The sequence below is a fragment of the Ranitomeya variabilis genome, unplaced genomic scaffold, assembly GCF_051348905.1.
Source record: "Ranitomeya variabilis isolate aRanVar5 unplaced genomic scaffold, aRanVar5.hap1 Scaffold_383, whole genome shotgun sequence".
NCBI classification, from domain to species: Eukaryota; Metazoa; Chordata; class Amphibia; order Anura; family Dendrobatidae; genus Ranitomeya; species Ranitomeya variabilis.
Window position 1 is genome coordinate 24,850 of NW_027508120.1, and position 18,102 is coordinate 42,951.

The window sequence follows — 18,102 nt, forward strand, 5'->3', positions numbered from 1 at the left end:
GGTGATTTTAGTGACCTATTAATTACTGATGATGGTTCTTGTGTCATTATTATGTGCTGTTGATGGTTCTGGTGATGTTTACTTGTACTGATGTATTCATGTAGTGATGATGGTTCAGGTGTGAATACAGCATCAGAACTATCATCACAATGTGAATACATCACTAGAACCAGGCAAAATTTTACAAATCTGACCACTGTCACTTTATCAGGTAATAACTCTGGAATGCTGGAATGAATGAGTGATTCTGAGAATGCTTTTTCATGACACATTGTAATTTATGTTAGTAGTAAATTTAGGTAAAAATTTTTAGCGTTTATTTCTGGATACATCAGAATTTTGGTGAAAATTTAAATTTTGCAATTTAAATTTTTATATCCTCAAACTAGTTAGTCATGCTGTACAAAATAATTTATAAATAACATTTCCCATATGTCTACTTTACATCAGCACAATTTTTGAAACATAATTTTTGCTGTTAGGAAGTTAGAAGGGTTAAAAGTTAATCAACAATTTCATACTTTTCCAACAAAATTTACAAAATTATTTTTTATACAGACCACATCACATATGAAGTGACTTTGAGGGGCCTATCAGCCAGAAAAAAATAAGAGTGGCACCATTCTAAAAACTGAACCCATCAAGTGCTTCACAGTAATTAATGCAATATGGAAGGAAAAATTAACATTTTATTTTTTTCCTACAGAAATGTTAATTTGTCCTCAATTTTTCATTTTTACATGGATGACAGAAGAAAATGAACCATACAATTTGCTGTAAAATTTCTCCTGAGTATGTCGATACCCCATATGTGGTGGACAACTACTGCGCGGCAGGACTCGTAAGGGAGGAAGCGCTAATTGACTTTTGGAGGGAAACATTTTCTGGAATAGATAGTGCCATGTCAAGTATTCAGAGCCCCTGATGGGCCTAAGCAGTGGAAACACCCCACACGTGACCCCATTTTGGAAACTACACCCCTCAAGGAACTTATCTAGCGGTGTGGTGACCACCTTGATCCCACAGATGCTACACAGAATTTTATAATGTTGAGCTTCGAAAATGAAAAAATACATTTTTCCCACAAAAATGTTTTTTAGCCCCTTATTTTTTCATTTTCACAAGGGTAACAGGAGAAAATGGACAATAGAAATTATTGTGAAATTTCTCCTGAGTACGCCAATACCCCATATGTGGTTGAAAATGACTTTTGAGGCAGAATACAAAGCTCAGAAGTGAAACAACGCCATATTGTAGTGCAGATTTTGCTGCACTGGTTTGAGGGTGCCATGTCACGTTGTCAGAGCCCCTGAGGTGCCCGAACAGCAGAACCTCATTTTGCAAACTACACCTCTTAATTAATTCATCTAGTGCTTCAGTGATCATATTGACGCCACAGGCAGGGCAGGGACGAGGGGTCGGCATCTGCCCAGGGCGCTACCTCCAGCTTACATGAGGGGCTCATTTTGGTAAAAACCTGAAATTGCTGAATCCCTGCCTCTGCCCATCACCTTCTTCCAGCCGCAGGCATTCAGCAGAGCTATGGCTAGGGTGCGGTCACACAGGGTAGCAATGTCAGTCACTGACAGCGCTCACCCCTCTCTCTGCTTGTGCCCCCGCCATTGTTCAGTCCCCACACTCAATTGTAGTTACATCTGGAGACAGAGCTGCGCTGGACAGTGAGCCTGGATTAGGTGACTATAAGCTTTTTCTTATATTTTTTCATTATTTTCCTAAAGAATGGAGGTTACTATACCTAGGGCCGGTGAGGACATTCCAAGAGTAGCCGGGTATGGAGACAAGAGGGGCTGTGGAGACATCACACGAGGGGCTGGATAAGAGGACATAAGGAGATGGCTATAGGGACATTATAAGAGGGGCTGTCTATGGGGACATTATAAGAGGGGCTGTCTATGGGGACATTATAAGAGGGGCTGTCTATGGGGACATTATAAGAGGGGCTGTCTATGGGGACATTATAAGAGGGGCTGCCTATGGGGACATTATAAGAGGGGCTGTCTATGGGGACATTATAAGAGGGGCTTTCTATGGGGACATTATAAGAGGGGCTGCCTATGGGGACATTATAAGAGGGGCTGTCTATGGGGACATTATAAGAGGGGCTGTCTATGGGGACATTATAAGAGGGGCTGCCTATGGGGACATTATAAGAGGGGCTGCCTATGGGGACATTATAAGAGGGGCTGTCTATGGGAAAATTATAAGAGGGGCTGTCTATGAGTACATTATAAGAGGGGCTGTCTATGGGGACATTATAAGAGGGGCTGTCTATGGGGACATTATAAGAGGGGCTGTCTATGGGGACATTATAAGAGGGGCTGTCTATGGGGAAATTATAAGAGGGGCTGTCTATGGGGAAATTATACGAGGGGCTGTCTATAGGGAAATTATAAGTGGGGCTGTCTATGGGGACATTATAAGAGGGGCTGTCTATGGGGAAATTATAAGAGGGGCTGTCTATGGGGACATTATAAGAGGGGCTGTCTATGGGGACATTATAAGAGGGGCTGTCTATGGGGACATTATAAGAGGGGCTCAAGGAGTTGGCTAAGGGGACATTTCCATTTGGGGCTGGCTATTGGGATATAAGGGGCTGTCTATGGGGACATTATAAGAGGGCCTAGCTATGGGGGCAAAAGGAGCTGTCTATGATGATATTATAAGATGGGCTGCCTATGGGAAGTTGACCTTCCAACAAGACAATGACCCTAAGCACACAGCAAAATAACAAAGGAGCGGCTTCAGAACAACTCTGTGACCATTCTTGACCGGCTCAGCCAGAGCCCTGACCTAAACCCAATGGAGCATCTCTGGAGAGACCTGAAAATGGCGTCCACCAACGTTCACCATCCAACCTGACGGAACTGGAGAGGATCTGCAAGGAAGAATGGCCGAGGATCCCCAAATCCAGGGGGGAAAAACTTGTGGCATCATTCCCAAGAAGACTCATGGCTGTACTAGCTCAAAAGGTGATTCTATCCAATACTGAGCAAAGGGGCTGAAGACTTATGACCATGGGATATTTCAGTTTTTTCTTTTTCAATAAATTTGCTAAAATTCCTATGTTACTGTTATCTTTTCAGTAAAGATGGGGTGCAGAGTGAACATTAATGAGAAAAAAAATAACTTTTTTGAATTGACCAAATGGCTGCAATGACACACAGAGGGCATGAATACTTTCCTCACCCACTGAATATATGTAGCGCCCCCACCGCCGCAGGGCCGAGGGGTACCCGGTACCGGGCCTACGGGTCTCTGCTTCTGGGGTTGTCACGGCGGCTAGGCCCCGGTCCGTGACCCTGCCGTGGGGCGCACAGTGAATGATAGGTGTGGATGTTGGTGGTGATGGTGCGGTGCAGCAAATAACGAGGACACCAGGTTGCAGTCTCTTTACCTCTTTACTGAAGATCTCTGGGTCCTCAGTCCGGAATACGGTTCACCAGGCTGCGCAAGTCTGGCCGGTCCAATGGCACCTCCAGAGTTCTCTTCACAGGTGGAAATCGGTGCCTTCCTTCTAGCGCTATGTGTTGCGGTCCTTTCCTGCTGTGCTTACGGAAAGTCCCCACAACCGTTGTGTCTGTTTCTTAAGTTCCCTCACAACTCGATTAAATGATGTTCTTCTAATCCTCCGTCCCTCCCTGATATTCTGGTTGGAACGGCACCCGTTTGACGGGTAGGCTCGGAGCTCTTCCGGGACCCTAGAGTCGCCCCTCTCCACAGGTTGCCCCCCAAGACTTCATAGGTGATATGTGTTAGACAGCCCGCCTTAGACTGACTGTCCTGCCGCTGTTTAGAGTATTGCTTAAAGCTGATTGTTATAATACTCCCTCGGCGTTCCAGCCACCGGTAATGCGCCTCAGTAGGGTGTTGCTCCGGTCTTACAGCATGACCCCTACTGGTATTCTCCTATTGCTTGATCTTGTTTCTCACTCAGCACAATCTATCTCGCTTCTAGTCCTTTCTTGGGCCCCGCCGCTTCCCGGAGCTGGCGCGGACCCGTTACGTTCTTTCAAGTTGCCAAGCCTCTGTCAGGATCCCACCCCTGACAGAGACCCTACTGTCTCTTCCTCCACAACACCCTCTGCCACCAGGTGTTGCTTCGTCCAATCCAGTCAGCTTTCTGATCTAACTTCCTGCCTGACCCCCAGTTTACCCACTATGGTGGGGAGTGGCCTAATGAATAGAACCCTTAGCTCCCCCCGGAGGCCCAGCTGTGAAATGTATTGGTGTCTGTGATACCTGATTAGATGAACTCCTTCAGTGCCATCGGACGCACCGTAGCTCCCCATAGTGGCGGAGCCACAGTACTGCAACGACCAGGACTCTGGGGCGCTGCACTCCCCCCTGGTTAAACACAGTACTCCGGGACTGGGAAGAAAACAACAATACAAGTTAGCAAAAAGACATGCAATTTTGTTGAGTGCAATAACAATAAGCATATTTGAACAGAGCTTCCCTTTATGGGAGGTGAGGACACTTGAACGTTACAAACATGGTTAACATTATAAATTACAGGCTATAAATAACTCCTGTTACCCAACCGGGTATTCTACTAAGTGCAAATTTATTGAACAATAATTTAACATTGCCTTTAAGGACATACACTCTAAATCCACTAAAGACCTTCCTATAATCACATTATAAGGCACTTTAACTTTCTCATTCTCCTTCCTTAAATCTGCAGGACCGCCTGTCCTATCGGCACCAGACCTACTGCCTCTCCTTTCTATTACAGGACCGCCCCGTTCAGCCAGGGCCTACTGCCTTTTCAACTACTATACACAGTATAGAACATAACTTTACTTTCAGTTTAAGAGCACTAAGTCATCTCTACATGACTTCTATGAGGACTCAGGGTTTACCTTCTATCCTAACTTTCTATCAGCATTATCAAAACATTTTCTATTGAACATTAAGCCTTCCCATTATCTTTCTTTCTATCATGCCTGCTGGACACCACGTCTATCCCTACGGGTCCACTGCATCCTTCTTCTTTCTTTCACCTTTTACTTCTCAGAGCACATCATCAGTATTTCTTCACATTTAACTAATTAAACACATATAACTTTCTCGTACAAACATTATCATCACTTTTCTCTCATCAACATTATCGCTACTTGTCTTAAGCAATATTACTATCACAATGCGGCAAATGAACATCCCCTTTAAGAGGGGACCAAGTCTCTGTGAGGTAGCGTATCTTCTCAAGCTACCAGTCCATACTCAGCAAAGGTTCCAGTGCGGTATCTTCGCAAAGAGTCTCTTTAAGTAAAACCAGTAGGGAGCGCCTTTAATAAGGTGCAAACTATATACAAGAAGTTCGGATCATGCACTGTTCATGATTTCAGCAGTTTTTAAATAACGTAGAAAAATAGAAAATAACCAAAAACAATAGGGATCCCAGGTCCATAGAAGGATCCCCTTAAGAGTTTACCCTGAGCGGGTTTAGCAGCCAACAGGAAACAGTAACTATTTACAGATTCATGGTATCAAGGTTTAACCTTCCAAGTCTGGGGGCAGTTTCCGCGAGTACCGGTCTCCCCCCGCCACCACATAGAGGGCGTCCGCACCCCGGATAGGGGTCTGGGTACTCACGGTTCTCCTTGGAGTGATGGCCCGCAGACATTTGGCGCACAGGGAGATCGGGGCAATAACCGCCGGCCTTGATGAATCATCAGAGGATGGTACGGTCACTTCCGGCTTGTATTTGCGTACGTGCAGGGCATACCACCCCTTATCCCCCCAGTGGCGGGTGTACCGAACCCGGTCTCCTGGGTAAAGATCCCGGCCTGGGTGTCCTTCAATGAGGTGCGCCTCTACATCCCGCCGGTTTACAAACACTTCCAAGGCAAGACCGGGCTCCTTAATGAAGCCCCAACCTCCCTGCAGCCGGAAGGTACTGATCACGCCATAGCGCTGCGGCCCCCAGTTCTCCTCAGCAACTTGCCTGACTTGGGCTTTATTCTGAAGGTCCTTCTCTCGCTCAGCCTGACGCCGGAGCTCCTTCTTGCGGGCCCACTCTTCCTCTTGCTGGCGCAGCTGTTGGCGGTACTCCCGCTGGCGGATGACTTCGATACTCTCCCCCTCCTCTTGGGCATCCCCTGGAAACCCCATCAGATTGGTAGTGGCCGCGCGGGTCCATTTGAAGGTTACCCATTCTCCCTGGAGCTGCGTGGATTGTTTAATGGGCCGTAGGGGGCGATCGGCCGTCTGCAGGGTCTCCCAGGGCCTCTCGCACTCGATGCGGCTACACACTCGCCCGGGTGGTCGTGGTGGGGGTGAGTCTACGTCCACCAGCAGGGGCTCTTCAATCGCCGCGCCGGGATCGGCGCGGTTACCTGCCTCCGATGCATCTCTGGTGTCGGCCTCCTCCGTTGTCGGCTGCGGGACCGATACCTGGTGCGGGTGCGGCTCCTCGCCAGGGGTGGTTGCTCGCTGGCACAGGCTCCGGAACTGCCGACACAGCTCCTCCACTTCTGCCCCGAGGATTTCCTGATTAGCGCAGCCTGGTAAGGACTCCGCCGGCTCCCATTGGTAGAACCTGGCAGAGGTCTTCTCTCCCTCCTCGGGGTGACTTCCGCGCTCCATGCTGCCAATCGGATTCTGCCTCGTGGTCTCCAGAAGTTCTTGCCCCTCCCCGTCCGGAGGGCGGCCTTTCTCTCCTCCACCATCCCACACTAGGAGGCGGGCCCTTCTCCTTGATGGGCATATTCTCTGGACATAGTAATATCGGTGAGGGGCGGGCTCCATCTTCGCGCCACTCTTCCAAGCTACGCCCACGAGGACACGCCCCATGCTCCCTGCGCGTCACATAGTGTTATAATGGCGGCGGTTTTGGCGGGGAATGTCGGAACACAGTCTTTGCAACATAATACAGTCCTAGCACAATAAATCACAGTTCCAAGGCACACATGACCTGATTCTTCAGGCTTAAGTAGATCCTGTTCGTGACGCCAAGTTGTAGCGCCCCCACCGCCGCAGGGCCGAGGGGTACCCGGCACCGGGCCTACGGGTCTCTGCTTCTGGGGTTGTCACGGCGGCTAGGCCCCGGTCCGTGACCCTGCCGTGGGGCGCACAGTGAATGATAGGTGTGGATGTTGGTGGTGATGGTGCGGTGCAGCAAATAACGAGGACACCAGGTTGCAGTCTCTTTATCTCTTTACTGAAGATCTCTGGGTCCTCAGTCCGGAATATGGTTCACCAGGCTGCGCAAGTCTGGCCGGTCCAATGGCACCTCCAGAGTTCTCTTCACAGGTGGAAATCGGTGCCTTCCTTCTAGCGCTATGTGTTGCGGTCCTTCCCTGCTGTGCTTACGGAAAGTCCCCACAACCGTTGTGTCTGTTTCTTAAGTTCCCTCACAACTCGATTAAATAATGTTCTTCTAATCCTCCGTCCCTCCCTGATATTCTGGTTGGAACGGCACCCGTTTGACGGGTAGGCTCGGAGCTCTTCCGGGACCCTAGAGTCGCCCCTCTCCACAGGTTGCCCCCCAAGACTTCATAGGTGATATGTGTTAGACAGCCGCCTTAGACTGACTGTCCTGCCGCTGTTTAGAGTATTGCTTAAAGCTGATTGTTATAATACTCCCTCGGCGTTCCGGCCACCGGTAATGCGCCTCAGTAGGGTGTTGCTCCGGTCTTACAGCATGACCCCTACTGGTATTCTCCTATTGCTTGATCTCGTTTCTCACTCAGCACAATCTATCTCGCTTCTAGTCCTTTCTTGGGCCCCGCCGCTTCCCGGAGCTGGCGCGGACCCGTTACGTTCTTTCAAGTTGCCAAGCCTCTGTCAGGATCCCACCCCTGACAGAGACCCTACTGTCTCTTCCTCCACAACACCCTCTGCCACCAGGTGTTGCTTCGTCCAATCCAGTCAGCTTTCTGATCTAACTTCCTGCCTGACCCCCAGTTTACCCACTATGGTGGGGAGTGGCCTAATGAATAGAACCCTTAGCTCCCCCCGGAGGCCCAGCTGTGAAATGTATTGGTGTCTGTGATACCTGATTAGATGAACTCCTTCAGTGCCATCGGACGCACCGTAGCTCCCCATAGTGGCGGAGCCACAGTACTGCAATGACCAGGACTCTGGGGCGCTGCATATACCTATGGCTATACTCCATTTCTGTGTTAGTCTGTGTTGTTGCATCCAAGTGACTGGTTCTCACAAACTCTTTTGAAGAAGCAATAAGAAATGGGCAACATTAACGACTGTATACGTAGTGGTCAGCTAATGAAACTTAGTGCAGCAGATGAAACGCATCATGTTACTTCCCTAATAAATGGGAAGATGCACAGCAGCGCCATCAACTCAGAACCGACAACAACCAGTGGGAACCAGCTACACTTGTCTACTGTTTGGAGAAGTCTGGCCAGAAGTGGCGTTCATGGAAGAATTGTGGCCAAACGTAAAAAAAAGTGACGAAAACAAATGATGGAGGTGATTGCGGTCACCAGATACTGATGATGGAGGTAACGGGCGGTCTGCAAGTATTGATTTTATTTAGATTTCTCTTTGCGTTTTGTTAATTGATAAACTATTCAGACTTCTATTTTTTAAAGAATTCTTATTTTGCAGCATTTTTTTCAAACATGTCTAAAAGGTTTGCGCAGTACTGTATATATAGAAGTCATACTTGGCAAACGTTCTAGCTCATAATTATAGGTATCAGGTCAATGACTGAATCACAAGGGTATATAATGATTGCAGTTCAGGTCCCATCGGGCTTGACGTTGTGCAGTGTGATTACCCGGGTGGGAAGAGATTTGGAGCGACCCTCGGAGCAGGGAGGGTATATATATATATGTGTATATGTATGTATATATGTGTATATAGACTTGAGTCATGGGATGTGACTGCTGATCTGAGATGCGGTGAGTGTGAAGAGGCGGCACAGACATTTTGTATCCACTATAACAAGATAAACAAGAATCATTCTACAAAAGAAAAACTTTTATTTTGCCTTTTGGTTGTGAATTGTTAAAAGTATTTACCAAAGCCCCTTATTGGGGAACGTCTGACAACTATTTAAAGTGTATCGCCAGCTTAAAGGGGGTGTTCACCTTTGGGGACATGACATTTTTTTTAACTTAAATGCATGTAATTAGGGCTAAAAATATATTTTTTTGCAATTGGGCTTCTGTAAACATTTTGCACCTTTTACTTTTTGCAGCCTCTGGTTGCACTGTCTATTGCAGTGTGTTAACTGAGAATTCGTCAGTCAGCTCGCCATGACAATCTGATGGAGGACTTTGCAGCTTTATTTGATTAGTCTTCTTCTATGGCTCTTTTCATCCGATTTATGACCGTAAACCACATCAAAGTTAGAAGTGCAGGGACACAAAGAGTCTGTAACAGCCAAAAGGTGCAACATGTTTATGGAAACCCAATTGCAAAAATGATTGTTATCCCCAAATCCATGCATTTAATAAAAAAAATGTCCCAAAAGGCGGACGACCCTAAACACTGGTGAAGACGCAATGTGGACGGAAAGTTTTAGTTTGCTTTTTTCCTTATCAGGGAAACATTGAAAAAGTTTTGATTTTTTTTCAGTTGTGAAACTTTTTTGTTGTTGTTGGAAGCGGATATAAACGTGCGTGTGTTTGTTCATAATATGAAGGTAAGACTGTGTTTTCTTTTTTTTTTTCAGGAAACCAATTTATATAAAAATATTCAGTTGAAAAAAGACCAATGCAAAATTCTCCAGCACTGATACATGAGACAATTATCCGGAGGACAGGTTATTTTTTTTAACTCATCCTGTTGATTAGATGGCTGCCCTAACACCTGTCCTGTCTGCATTCTTTATTTTATTCCAGTAGAACATTTCTTAAAGGGATTCTCCATCACTTATCCGTTCCACCCAAATGGGTGATGTATGGGACAGTTGCAGAGAGAACCATCCGATGTACAGATGCACAGCTCATCTGTTCTAATTCATGGGACATCCCTCTGTATACAGCAAGAAGTCTCCACATTTAGGCAGAAGAGAGAGGAAATCCCTTTAACAAAGCACATAGGTCCTCATCTGTGATACTAGAGACAGCAGAAATACAGGGAACAATGTGAAACTGTGCTCCTGACAAACTGCAAGTCTGACGTTTTTAAATTTTGGAATGGAAAAAGGAAGGAACAAAAATAATAAAATAGAACAGAATGACAATGTTTGGTTTCAGCAGCCTCTATGTATCACTGAAGAATAATAAAGCAGATAGAATAGAATGACAATGTTTGGTTTCAGCAGCCTCTATGTATCACTGAAGAATAATAAAGCAGATAGAATAGAATGACAATGTTTGGTTTCAGCAGCCTCTATGTATCACTGAAGAATAATAAAACACATAGAACAGAATGATAATGTTTGGTTTCAGCAGCCTCTATGTATAACTGCAGAATAATAAAACAGAACAGAATGATAATGTTTGCTTTCAGCTGTCTCTATGTATCACTGCAGAATAGGAAAATAGAACAGAATGACAATGTTTGGTTTCAGCAGCCTCTATGTATCACTGCAGAATAATAAAATAGAACAGAATGACAATGTTTGGTTTCAGCAGCCTCTATGTATCACTGCAGAATAATAAAACAGAAGAGAATGACAATGTTTGTTATTAGCAGCCTTTATGTATCACTGTAGAATTATAAAACAGATATAACAGAATGATAATGTTTGGTTTCAGCAGCCTCTATGTATCACTGCAGAATAATAAAAGTGATAGAAGAGAACGACAATGGTTTCAGCAGCCTCTATGTATCACTGCAGAATGAGTTGCCATTCATATCAGTCTCTGAGCGTGTCCAGCATCGTGCTCAGTACCCTTCATCTTTCTTCTTTGTCTTTGAGATGAGTAGTTTAAATATTATTACTGATCCATTAAAAAATAACTTGTTTTAATTTGTTTGTTTCTCATAAATCAATAGTACACATGAAAATAAGTAACTTTGTCATTTATCTTTTCAGAGAAATCTGCTTCTTTCTCCTCCTGGACTGATCTTTCATTCTCAGTACAAGGGTAAAAGCTGTAAAATGTATATTCCGTGAAGACAGATGTGCACAATACTGAGATACTGTAGCTGTTGACAGTTGCTGCCTATAAGATTCTAGAGGAGAGGAGAGAAGGGAAGAGCTGGAGGAGACCCTGACATTCTGCTGCAAGTTCTCCTGAAATGACAGTTACACTTTAAATCTATGTTAAAAAAAATACACTTTGAAATGTAACTGTCATTTCAGGAGAACTTGAGATCGGACAAGAGAGTTGCTGCCTTTAAGATTCTATGGAGTGATGGGGGGGGGGAGAGAGAATTTAGAGGAGACCCTGACATTCTGCTTCAAGTTCTCCTGAAATGACAGTTACACTTTAAAATCTATGTTAAAAACAAAAATACATTTTGAAATGTAACTGTCTTTTCAGGAGAACTTGAGATTGGACAAGAGAGTTGCTGCCTTTAAGATTCTATGGAGTGATAGGGGGAGGAAATGGAGGAGTTAGAGGAGACACTGATATTCTGCTGCAAGTTCTCCTGAAATGACAGTTACACTTTAAATCTATGTTTAAAAAAAAGGAAAAAAAAATTGAAATGCAACTGTTGTTTCAGGAGAACTTGAGATTGGACATGACATTTGCTGCCTATAAGATTCTATGGAAGGGAAGGGGATGAGGAGAAGGGAGGAGCTAGAGGAGACACTGACATTCTGCTCCTAGTTCTCTTAAAAGTTGAAATGTAACTTGTTTCAGGAGAACTTGCAGTAAAATGTCAGCGTCTCCTCCCCCTCCCCTCTACGTAGAATCTTTTAAGAACCAAGGATCATCTACTATCACAGTAATGTGAATGTCTGTCTTTCCTAAGTACAGATTTTACCCCTGAATTGTGAGCAAAAGATCAGTCCTGGAGGAGAAAGAAGCTGATTTCTCTGATAACATAATTTACTAAGTTGCATATTTGCATGTGTACTATTGATTTATGAAATAAAAAATAAAGCAATGCTGACTCTTTACATATAATAGTTGCGTTCCTCCACATCAGGTCTTCAAAAGTCTTCTCAACTGGACTCTTCACTTTTTACAGTCTGCTGTGTGCATCCATCAGTAAAGTTAGGAATAATCAGCACAAGTGAAGAAGGCTCCAACCAGGGGAGACAGCAGAAAGATATAGGGTCCACTAACAGTACAATAACTCATCACTATGCTTTTGAGGTGGTAGTGGCCCTCATACCTTTTGGGTCCCTATGTGGCTGCACAGGTTGCACCAATGGTATGTCCATCTTTGTTTCCCTCCATAAACTCTTCTTCATACTTATGCCCAACACAGAACTCCTTGTCCTTGAATTATTTATTGAATTATTTTATACTAGATGGCAGCCCGATTCTAAAGAATCGGGAGTCTAGAATCCATATATACTTTATTTATTCAAATGTAAGAATAATACAATTAATAAATAATAGTAAGAAAGAACAAAAAATGGCTGCACTCACCAGCTCTTGACAATTCTTGACAGTATGGCACATTTCTGATTGGTCGCTCGCGGCAGGCGGCAACCAATCAGAAAAGTGCCGCGCACCACGAAGGCATATATCTTTGTCCACCCTGAGCGGGTGTAGGATGCTGGTGACGTCACTTATCTCCGGACATTATCTCCGGACAAAGCCACGGAAGTTGGCACAAATTGCCGGAAGTAGTATTCTAGGCAATTATATATTAGATTTTAATGTTATCAGTGTTTACCTTTGAACGTTTATATTGTATTGTCCTGTCACCAGCCATGTGTACGATTATCGGCCGAAAGCCTCTCTGGAACCAATAATCACCCCATGTAAAGGTATCTTTATAAGTTAAAGATTCAGAATACTATGACTTTTATCATATCCTGAACAGTCAAGTTTTTTATGAACCGTTAAGGTTTTCTGGTTGAAGTAAAAAAAACTCTGAGTGTTTACAGTTTGAAACCATAAAATGTTGAAAAATTATGTCATTCTTGAGTATATCACTCAATGGTGCTCATAAACGTGTCAAATTTGATCTATAATATACTTTAATATACGTTACTTTAATCTTTAATATACTTAAGAAAAGGGCCCCAGACATCACACAGGGGGTCTGAAACACCGCACAGTGGTCCAAAATATCTGCCTGGGGCCCCATATGCTGCCTGGGGCCCCTGTGCTCTGCCTGGGGCCCCATGTTCTGCCTGGGGCCCCTGTGCTCTGCCTGGGGTCACTGTGCTCTGCCTGGGGCCCCATATGCTGCCTGGGGCCCCTGTGCTCTGCCTGGGGCCCCATATGCTGCCTGGGGCCCCTGTTCTCTGCCTGGGGCCCCATAGGCTGCCTGGGGCCCCTGTGCTCTACCTGGGACCACTGTGCTCTGCCTGGGGCCCCATATGCTGCCTGGGGCCCCTGTGCTCTGCCTGGGGCCCCTGTGCTCTGCCTGGGGCCCCATGTTCTGCCTGGGGCCACTGTGCTCTGCCTGGGGCCCCATAGGCTGCCTGGGGCCCCTGTGCTCTGCCTGGGACCACTGTGCTCTGCCTGGGGCCCCATATGCTGTCTGGGGCCCCTGTGCTCTGCCTGGGGCCACTGTGCTCTGCCTGGGGCCCCTGTGCTCTGCCTGGGGCCCCATATGCTGCCTGGGGCCCCTGTGCTCTGCCTGGGGCCCCTGTGCTCTGCCTGGGGCCCCATGTTCTGCCTGGGGCCCCTGTGCTCTGCCTGTGGCCACTGTGCTCTGCCTGGGGCCCCATGTTCTGCCTGGGGCCACTGTGCTCTGCCTGGGGCCCCATAAGCTGCCTGGGGCCCCTGTGCTCTGCCTGGGACCACTGTGCTCTGCCTGGGGCCCCATATGCTGCCTAGGGCCCCTGTGCTCTGCCTGGGGCCACTGTGCTCTGCCTGGGGCCCCATATGCTGCCTGGGGCCACTGTGCTCTGCCTGGGGCCCCATATGCTGCCTGGGGCCCCTGTGCTCTGCCTGGGGCCCCATATGCTGCCTGGGGCCCCTGTGCTCTGCCTGGGGCCCCTGTGCTCTGCCTGGGGCCCCATGTTCTGCCTGGGGCCCCTGTGCTCTGCCTGGGGCCACTGTGCTCTGCCTGGGGCCCCATATGCTGCCTGGGGCCCCTGTGCTCTGCCTGGGGCCCCATATGCTGCCTGGGGCCCCTGTGCTCTGCCTGAGGCCCCTGTGCTCTGCCTGGGGCCCCTGTGCTCTGCCTGGGGCCCCATGTTCTGCCTGGGGCCCCTGTGCTCTGCCTGGGGCCACTGTGCTCTGCCTGGGGCCCCATATGCTGCCTGGGGCCCCTGTGCGCTGCCTGGGGCCCCATATGCTGCCTGGGGCCCCTGTGCTCTGCTTGGGGCCACTGTGCTCTGCCTGGGGCCCCATAGGCTGCCTGGGGCCCCTGTGCTCTGCCTGGGACCACTGTGCTCTGCCTGGGGCCCCATATGCTGCCTGGGGCCCCTGTGCTCTGCCTGGGGCCACTGTGCTCTGCCTGGGGCCCCATATGCTGCCTGGGGCCCCTGTGCTCTGCCTGGGTGTAGGACACTGGTGACGTCACTTATCTCCTGACATTAGCTCCGGACATTAGCTCCGGACATTATCTCCGGACATTGGCTCCGGACATTATCTCCGGACATTAGCTCCGGACAAAGCCACGGAAGTTGGCACAAATTGCAGGAAGTAGTATTCTAGGCAATTGTATATTAGACTATGAATTATTTTTATTTTTCCAAACTTTTTGTATTGTTTTTTTTTTTCATTTTATTTCTTTTTTTTCTGAATTTCAGATGAATTTCACAAGTAGTCAAGCAAATTCAACCAAAGTGTCTTCCCAGCTGAGTATGAACCTAGAGGTCCTGAGAACAAGTGTTTTTATCCCGACGTTCCTCTGCTTCTTTTTCTTCTTGTATTTCATAGCTGTGATGTTGAGCATCTTCCTCAAGAGTCCGAGTGCTCGGGAAAGTGCCCGCTATGTCCTGTTTGCCCACATGCTTATTAATGACACTGTGTATCTCGCTCTTGGAATTTTTCTCTTTGCGTTTTACTTTTATCCAATCACTTTTCCCGTGCCCTTCTGTTACATTCTCGTCATAATGTCTTCGACGACTCTGAAGGTCACGCCATTCAACCTGGCAGCCATGTCCTTGGAGCGCTACATAGCCATATGCTACCCGCTAAGACACGGAGAGTTCTGCACAGTGCACAGGTGCGGTATCGCTATTTTGGTCATGTGGACCATAGTCCTGATTCCCCACATTGTGGACGTCATTATTCTCATCTTTTCGGTTGAGAGAGCCTATTTCCTACTTTATTTAAAATGTGGCCGAATAAATCTCGGATTCACCCCGGCACAGGAAATTATTCGAGTTTTTTCAAATGCTTTTACTTTTTCCTTGGTCGGACTAATCATCATATTCACCTATGCCAAGATCATGATGGTGGCTGTGAAGATGAACTCCGGTAAAGCCTCAGCCTCCAAAGCTGGGAAAACCATCATACTCCACGCGTTTCAGCTCCTGCTGTGCATGACGTCTCTTACCTACAGAATTGTGGAAATGCAGTTCTTAGATAATATAGTACTGCTGGCCATCATCATTTTTTGCTTTTTCATGTGTCTTCCGAGGCTTATTAGTCCTTTGATATACGGTATAAGGGATGAGCTGTTCTCTAGTAACATGAAAAAATATTTTTTCTGCAATAGGCTGAAGATGTCTTTTAGAAAGTCTTAAAACTAAAAGGCAATATTGATTATAAAATGGAGATTGTGGTGATTTATCCATAGTCAAATAAAGGATTTCTACCAAAAACTCCCTTAAATGCTTTTTGCAAGATGTTGATGGCTCCTTGTTGGAGTCTTTCTTCTGCTCGAGCACGTTCTGATCTACTGGAAGGCCAAAATCCAACCAGTACATAGAAGGGGTCCTTTTAATGGATAAATTCAGTACAGACTTTAAGGGGGTGAATAGTTATGCACAATTAAGTTTTTAGCTGTTTTGTCCTATTTGTTTGCTTCACAAGAAAAAGAGAAACAAATGTACAGTTGTAGGCATGCTTCATAGTTACATAGGTTGAAAAAAGACCTCGGTCCATCAAGTCCATCAAGTTCTCCCTTTCTCCAGCAATTGTTCATTTTGTCACTAAATTATCTATAACTTGCAATGTTATGTGTATTGAGGATATTGTCCAGCCCTTGTATAAAAGCTGTTATAGTGTCGGCCATTACTACCGCTTGTGGTCGGCATTCCACAGTCTGACTGCTCTACAGTAAAGAACCCTTTCCTATTTATCTTCCTTCCACCCGTAATGAGTGCCTCTTGGTCCTTACTGCGGTCCTTGGAAGGAATAAGACATGCGTCGTCCTCTGTACAGACCACACATATATTTATACATGTAAATGTCATCCCCTCTGAGGTGTCTTTTTTACTAAGCTAAACAAGCTCAATTTTTCCAACTTTCATCCTATGAGCGGCCTCCATCCTTGTAATAATCTAGTTGACACCTTTGAACTGACTCTAACTTCTGAATCTCCTTTTAAAATGTGGAGCCCAAAACTGGATCCCATATTCTAGATGTGGCCTCACCAGTTATTTGTAAAATAATACATTGGGATTGTGGGATTTTATCTCTCTTTTTATACATATAGTACTAATATCTTGTTTGCTTTTGCGGCTGCTGTCTGTCATTGAGTGCTGCTGCTCAGCTTACTTGTAACCAGAATCCCCCGTCCTTCTCCTGTTCTGTAGTCCGAAATTGTTCGGAAAACGATCACAAAACATAAATTCGGCACGAATATGGCACATTCAGTTTTGTGATTGGAAACACGGTAACATTCGGTAAAAGTACAGGAAAATATTTGCGTTGACACAAAAGTATTTTCACCACTTTTGCACCGATAATGGTGTTGTATCATGAGTGTTTGGCACGTGTTTGATGAGGGAGGGGGTTGCAGAGCTCAGAGGTGCGGCATTCTTGTAAATAGTTGTTTGTTTTTTCTCCTAACTTTATGTGTGCACTTTGTGGCTAGCCAATCATGGCACAGGAACATCCACAATGTCCAGACACAACGGCTTGTGTCATAGGCTGCTGAAATCACATGTCCTTCTCCATATAAATAGCGGACATCTTGTTTTAGCGCCATTTTGACACTGTAAGCGCAGAGAGACTGCTCCTGATGCTGGCACTATAAGCAGCAAGATTGTAGCTAGTTAGCTAGGCGGTTCTATATCAGTCACATAGTGTAGCTAGATGGTGTCCGGCGTGGCTGTTAAATTTACCTTCCAGCATTTTTATTTTTTATTGTCATTACTGAGGTCCACAGACAAAGCCAGCAGGGAACATGTCCTACAAGTGTGTTGTGCACTGCTTCTAGTGTGCTCCATGCACGAGTATAGCATTCTAATAAATATTTTTTCACTAGCTAAATGTGAAACAACCTGCTGTATCCCTCCTTGTCATTTAGTGCTGTGGTGATATGAAACTGTCTGCAGACCTAAGGCACATTAAAAAAAAAATTACAATTTTTCTGTTGCAAAAAGCCCGCTGTATCACACTTTGTTGTTGGGTAGGAAATTAAGCTGTCTGCAGATTTCATGCAGATAACCAAAAATGTTTTTCTGTTGCTAAACGTCATACAGTAGGGGACCTGACTTTCAAATAGTTTGTAGCATCTAGTGTGTTATAGATACTTGATCCAGAGACCACCAAAAAATTCTTGTGTTCCTAACGTCATACAGTAGGGGACATCTGACTTTCAAATTCTTTGTAGCATATCTTCTTTGTCATACAGGCCTCATCCACACTCAAACAATTCTTTCTTCTGTGAGTAACACGATACATCACGCCTTATATCACCTTGTAATTTACTGTCACTGAAATTCAGTTGTTTGCAGAGGTGGTGCAGAGTTTAAAATCTTTTGCTGCTAATACTGTGCTTCTGCCACACTATCTGAGCAACATGACTTGGAAAAAGCGAGGCTGTTGTGGAAGGGGAATTAGGCTTGGTGTTCAAGATGTATGTGGGGTAGATGGTAAGGTTAGTGAAAACACTAGTGAACCAACGTCACGTCCTGTGCAAAGACATCTGACAACTTCTGTTACAGGACGGGCTACTCCA

At 45.9% G+C, this 18,102-nt stretch overlaps 1 protein-coding gene across 1 annotated transcript; it reads left to right on the forward strand.

Moving 5' to 3' along the window:
* Positions 1–14,812: 14,812 nt before the first annotated feature.
* Positions 14,813–15,718, forward strand: LOC143790457 (odorant receptor 131-2-like). The gene has a single exon (XM_077279121.1). It carries the CDS (start codon positions 14,831–14,833, stop codon positions 15,716–15,718), a length of 888 nt encoding a protein of 295 aa, XP_077135236.1. The 5' UTR covers positions 14,813–14,830.
* The last annotated feature ends 2,384 nt before the right edge of the window (positions 15,719–18,102 follow it).